This window comes from Coenobita brevimanus, chromosome 108 (assembly GCF_032717465.1).
Source record: "Coenobita brevimanus isolate Jiangsu-jjx chromosome 108, ASM3271746v2, whole genome shotgun sequence".
Classification (NCBI taxonomy): Eukaryota; Metazoa; Arthropoda; class Malacostraca; order Decapoda; family Coenobitidae; genus Coenobita; species Coenobita brevimanus.
Window position 1 is genome coordinate 10,463,386 of NC_137061.1, and position 6,315 is coordinate 10,469,700.

General features: G+C 43.0%; 1 protein-coding gene across 2 annotated transcripts in view; it reads left to right on the forward strand.

Moving 5' to 3' along the window:
- CSN4 (COP9 signalosome subunit 4) overlaps window positions 1-1,258 on the forward strand; it is a 137,708-nt gene extending 136,450 nt beyond the window's left edge. For both annotated transcript variants that reach the window (XM_080285750.1, XM_080285749.1), the window contains one exon: window positions 204-1,258. In XM_080285750.1, the coding sequence (XP_080141876.1) occupies window positions 204-362 (159 nt within the window). In that variant the 3' untranslated portion in view covers window positions 363-1,258. The remainder of the gene's footprint in view (window positions 1-203) is intronic.
- The last annotated feature ends 5,057 nt before the right edge of the window (window positions 1,259-6,315 follow it).

Consider the following 6,315-nt stretch of genomic DNA (forward strand, 5'->3'; position numbering starts at 1 on the left):
ACATGGGGTGAGGTCTTTCATCAAATCACCCCAGTTGGAGTGACAGCCATGCATAGCTTCAGTCCCCAAAAGGTGACTGGAGGCTTTTTGATCATGTACTGCCACTGGTGGAAGTAGGCTGGTCATCTACCATTAAATGTACTGGACTTTGACAGCCTAGCCTAGGACCCCTACATCATTAACATTTTAATTTTTTTTGACAGATTGATGGCATCTTACATTTTGAGGCACGAGAGGTTTTGCCCCAGTGGGACAAGCAGATTCAGTCCCTGTGCTTCCAGGTCAATGGCATCATTGAGAAGATCAACATTGCACATCCAGAGTGGGTGGCTAAGGTCATGGATGAACAGATGGTGCAGTGAAGGTTTAGGTTAGCTGCTTCCTGTTTTATCATTGTCATAGGAACCCTTTCACTATGATGATGTTTTTTATGGTTTATTCACACTACTTCTAGAAGATAGTATTCAGCCTAGGAAAGACTTAATGTTTTGGAGGGATTAATGGTGACTTTATTTAACTCCTCCAGTTTGAAAAGTTTCTCCCACGCTGCATGATGTCAGCTGATGGTAGCAAGAATTAATTGAGAAAGATGTCATTGTAGTGAAGTGGCTAACTCTATTTCTCCCCTCCCCTCCCCAAAAAAAATGAAGTGTGGCCCCAGGTACAGTTGACAGATAGGTTCAGTACTGATACTCCCATTATGCTTAACATTATATTCATAAAGGTCTATAAAATGCTGTGTTGTATATCATGTCATATAGGTAGTAGATGGTTGCCTGTCTTTGACCCTATAACATATTACTATGTGAGTGAAATATGACTACATGCTTGGTAACTAGCCACACGGTGATCACTTTAAGGCATTAAACTCAGCCACAAGTAAACAGAGTCACAGTCCAAGTTGAGACTCAGCATCACAACACACTTACCTCATGCACCTCACTTATCATAGCAGTCCACTATGCCCTTCTGTAATGCCTCTCGACTACCACCACAACTGCAGCATAATTGCCTCATGCACTTCACTATCACTGCACAGACAGTTCTTCAACATAACAAAAGGTGTGTAGGAATACCAGGATGATGTGGCTGGAATCCTTTAAGAAGTATATGAAGTTGTCAGAAATTTCAGTGGCACAGGATGTGGAGCCACGTTAGAGTTTGTCATCCTAAGATTATACAAGTCAGTACATGAAAGAAACAAGCAATGAACTAGTGTACTGGATGTTAATGAGAAATAAATTGTTCTGAGTGCTTACATATGTTTCATTTATGATATAAAAAGTAAGACAGTGTGCAATTCACCTCATGCCATTCACATTGATGGCCAATTAACCCATCGAGATCTGTTTAGTTTATTCTTACAGCTACCAAACAGTTTTATTCAGCTTGGGAAAGGCTTCTTTTATTGAAGGAGATTATTAATTCTATGTTTAACTCTTTTGTTCAAAAAGTCGGTCATAAACTGAGTAAAACCATCAGGAGATGGCAAGAATGAGATGAAACAGACATCCCCAAGCACAGTGGATTATTATATATTAACTTTAACAAACCAAAGTGATGATATCTAGGGCTGGTGGCTGTACTGTCAATGCAGAGGAAGTGTGCCCATGTCCACAGTAGTTTGGTGCAAGGGTGTGGGAAGTAACACCACTGTGGTCAGTGTTTGTGATAAGTGGGTGCATAAGAGATGTCATGGTGAATCAAGCAGAACCAAGTCACTCTGGCCCATAGCTCTTCAGACCTTAGTCACTCTGGTCCCTAGTTTTACTGGCCCAAGTCACTGTGACCTCCCACCCATAAAAGAGGCTATTTTATTAGGTTTGACTCTTATCTTTAATGTCGGGACCAACTTGCCTAGCTCCGGGCTTCTACGCCCCTCTTGGGGCAACATAGGATAGGATGATGGATGGATGTATGGTTAGGAGGTTAGGTTTGGTTAGTGAATAATAATCAGGTAAGTTAAAAACAAGTAATAATACAGGCATATCCCAGTTTAATGATGTAATTGGTTTGGTAAAACCCTATCCTTAGGTGGAGTATTGTATACTGGGAAGGAATTTGAGTGTCAAGTGGAGGGAATATAAGAAATTGTTCTGGAAAGAGGTAAAGAGGGTCAGACAGGGTGGCAATGAAGTTAGTAGGGGAGTGAAAGATGAAAATGGTAGATTACTAGTTGAGAAAGGAGAAAAAATGAGCAGATGGAGAGAACACTTTAAGGAATTGTTGAACATAGAGAATGAAAGTAATGCGAGTATAAGTGGCTGGGGAATGGCTGGGAGGAGGAGGGAGGTGACAAGACAGAAAGAAATCAGTAATATGGAAGTTGTGGAAGCAATGAAGAAAGTCAAAATGGGGAAAGCCCCAGGAATTGATGGAGTGTGTAGTGAAATGCTGAAGTATGGGGGAGAGAGAGTAGTAGAATGGATGTGGAAGATGTGCAGATTGGCCTGGGAGGAAGGTAGGGTCCCGGAGGATTGGAAGTCGGGTATAATTATTCCCTTGTACAAAGGGAAAGGGGAAAAATAAGTGTGTGATAATCATAAGGGCATTTGTCTTCTTAGTGTAATAGGAAAAGTATACGGCAGGATACTTATTGACAGAGTTAAGGAAATAGCAGAGGAATTAGTTGGAGAAGAACAGGGAGGCTTTAGGAAGGGAAGAGATTGTGTAGATCAGATATTCATTCTTAGGTCTTTAGTGGAAAAGTGTCTAGAGAAGGGAAAGAAGTTGTATGTGGCCTTCATGGATCTGGAGAAAGCATATGACAGGGTGGATAGACAAGGATTGTGGAAAGTATTACGGATATATGGAGTAGATGGGAAGTTGTTGAATGCTGTGAAGAGTACGTATGAGGGTGCTAAGGCTACAGTGCATGTGGATGGTGAACTGAGTTAGTTTTTCTATCTGAAGGTTGTGTTGAAACAGGGATGTGTCATGTCTCCATGGTTGTTCAATATGTATATGGATGGGGTTATAAAAGAGATACAAGGTAGGGCAGTGGATGTTGGAGTGGCCCTAATGAGAGAGGGCAGTGTTTGGAAACTCCCTGTACTGCTGTTTGCAGATGATACTGTGCTGTAAGTGAAGATGAAGGGGAGCTGCAAGGCTTGGTGGATGAGTTTGGGAGAGTGTGTAAGAGACGGAATCTAAAGGTGAATGTAGGGAAGAGTAAAGTTATGGTTTTCGAGAGAGGTGAAGTCAGTGAATGTACAGTAAGGTTGGATGATGAGGAAATGGAAAATGTGAGTACATTTAAGTACTTGGGTAGTGTGATGGGTCAAGATGCAATGGAAGTTTGGAGGGTGGAGTGCTTGATAGGGTCCAACAAGGAAGAAAGGTTGCTTTTTCCTTGAAGGCAGTGATAAGAAACGGAAGTGAGCATGGAAGTGAAAAAGTTACTACATGACAGTATTGTGATACCAGCTCTGACAAATGGAAGTGAAGCTTGGACCTTGTTGGAGGGACACAAGTCAAGAGTGACAGCAGTGGAAATGAGTTATTTGAGAGGGGCATGTGGAGTCACATGGAGAGACAGACTGACAAATAAGGAAGTGCAGGAGTGTTGTGGTGTGGATGTGGATGTAATAGGATGCATTAGGAGAAACACACTGAGGTGGTTTGGCCATGTGAAGAGGATGGAGTGTGAGAGACTGACGAGGAAAGTGTATGTGAGGAAGGTGGAAGGGGGGAGAGGGAGGGGGAGGTCAAGGACGAGATGCAAGGATGGAGTGGAGAGGTATATGAATGAGGAGTGTGTGAACTGGAAGCAAGGCAGTAAAATGGTGGGGGACGGGGCAGCATGGAGACAATTTGTTTGGCGCCACCCTTTAAGGGGTTAAGGTGTCTGGCAATTGATAGATAGCTAGATAATATAATGAATGGATGACTGAGGGAGTCTTTTTCCGTGGGCATGTTGTTGATAGTTTTCTTACTTTTTAGGTGGGAAAAAGGATAGTTATTTATATGCTGTGGAGTCACATGGAGAGACAGGCTGACAAATGAGGATATCAAGGAGCGTTGTGGAGTGGATGTGGATGCGATAGGAAGCACTAGGAGGAACACACTGAGGTTGTTTGGCCATGTGGAGAGGATGGAGGGTGAGAGATTGATGAGGAGAGTGTATGTGAGTGAGGTGGAGGGGGAGGCCGAGGATGAGATGGAGGGATGGAGTGGAGAGGTATATGAGAGAGGGGGTTTTTGAGTTGGGAGCAGGGCAGTGAAATGGCGGGGGACAGGGCGACGTGGAGGCGATTTGTTTGTGGCCACCCCTTATGGGATTAAGGCGTCTGGCAATAGATAGATAGATAGATTTATATACTTCTGTTTGAACAGGAGGCAGGGAACCGATTACAAAGATGATCTACTTCACGGAACATACTGTCACCCTGTTCGTGTCATGGGTGGGATGGCGGCTTGGAGAAGTGTGGTTACGGGACTTCTAGGCTATGTTTGACTGGCCAGGTTCCTTCAGAATCCACTTCAGGAGTTATGATCCTGAGTGTGCCATGGTCAGGGAAGAGGTGAGTTTGTGAAGTGGGGAAATGAAGTAAGAGATATTGGAGCACAATTTTTGTCAGTGATGGTCACATATACCAGTACCTTTCTCACAATCCTGTTTTAGGTGTTGGAGAGGGATACCCTCTTGCAGTGACATTTGTATATCTGAGTAGCGCTACTACCAAGTGCCAAGTTGTGCAAACATTCTTTAGCTCCATCAATATTCCCCCAAAAGAGAACTGTGGACTGCAGCAGAAGGGCAGCTTAAACCTGTGGTGTATCAGTTTCATGTCCAGTGGAACCTCAAGGCACAACCATCCAGTTAAGATTCATTCTCAGTTTGATCATACCATGTAAGCACACTTATAACCTAGTATCAGTAGGCTTCCTTACACCATCCATGTCACTAAACACACCATCATCCTATCAATTACTTGTTACCACTTGGCTAATTTGACCGTAACTCAAGCATTTATGTGGGAATCTGTGTTGTGAGAACTACAGAGCCGGTGGGAATGGTGACATTAATGTATTTCTGGTGATGGTATGTTGGAGCCTTTAAAAACGAAACGAACGAAACGACTCTGTGGTAGGTGAACATGCTCACCATTCACTCACTCGATGTAGTGCTGCTCTCGGGTGACTGCCCAGGTCAGATGAAAGAATAATACTCACTGAAGCTGTGTTAAACATAATTTTCATCTTGTTCATTTTCATTTTCAAGCCTGTCTTAAGATTTTGTCTGTCCAGATCAGATTCCATTTCTTGTACTGTTGTAGCTCCCTTACATGCCATACACATATACATGAAAATGATGTAGCTAAGAAATCCCTATATTGGGGATGGCCGTGGTAAAGCCAATGTCTTTTACGGACTGGAAGCTATCTTCTGATTCAAGGAAATCTTTATTCCCACATAAAGATGGTATAAAGGGCATCATTATCATCATCATCCTGATCCTTAAACCAAACTAAAGATCACAATTGGCAACATCATAATTATCGTCTTGGCATCTTGTTGCTTTTACTTCAATTTCATGAACCTAGTGGACTACAGGAATTAAACCACATCAACAGAGCATTCCTATAGATTTTCTTGAGAGTATGTTAAAGGACAGTTTGCAAGATAGTGGGGAGCAAGTTGAGTGTGTTGTGGTGTGGGGAGATAATCAGGGGAATTGATTTGGAACCCAGAGAGTGAGTGGGGAGGGGGGGAAAGCCAGACAGAGAGAAAGATGACCAGGTGAGCTAAAGATATTTGTTGTGATTAGGTAGAACAGGCTTACAGTCAGTAGGTCGTAATGGAAAAGGTTAGGGAGGTCTTTGTCCAGAAGTAGACTGTCTCAAGCTGGAGGTGTTGATGAAGATTCTGCATGGTGATGATGATAATGATGCCACCATACACTGTGCTCAGATTGGAATAAGGGTAAGATTTATGATGGTGGTGGTGGTGTGGGCGACAGAAAAGGGTAAGTGTGTAAATGAACTGGAGTGGCTCGAGAGGGGGAAAAAAAAAAGTGGCCAGTACTGTGTAGGCGTAATACAGAGGGTGCAAGAGGACTGCATGGAGGAAGCATGGAAGACCAAGAAGATATACAACTCTGCTGTATATGGTAAATGTGTTGCAAGCAGACTCATAACTCGTACAGGATGGCAGGCAGTCATTTACAAAGGTCCTGTTGATCCTGGCTGCACTTTCACCTTTAAATACCAAGTTCTTCTCACCTTTGGGTCATCACTCATAGGGTCATATTCTGGGTGGCACAGGGGACTTTAGTGCACCTAATCTTAGTTATAAATTTTGCACACACCAACA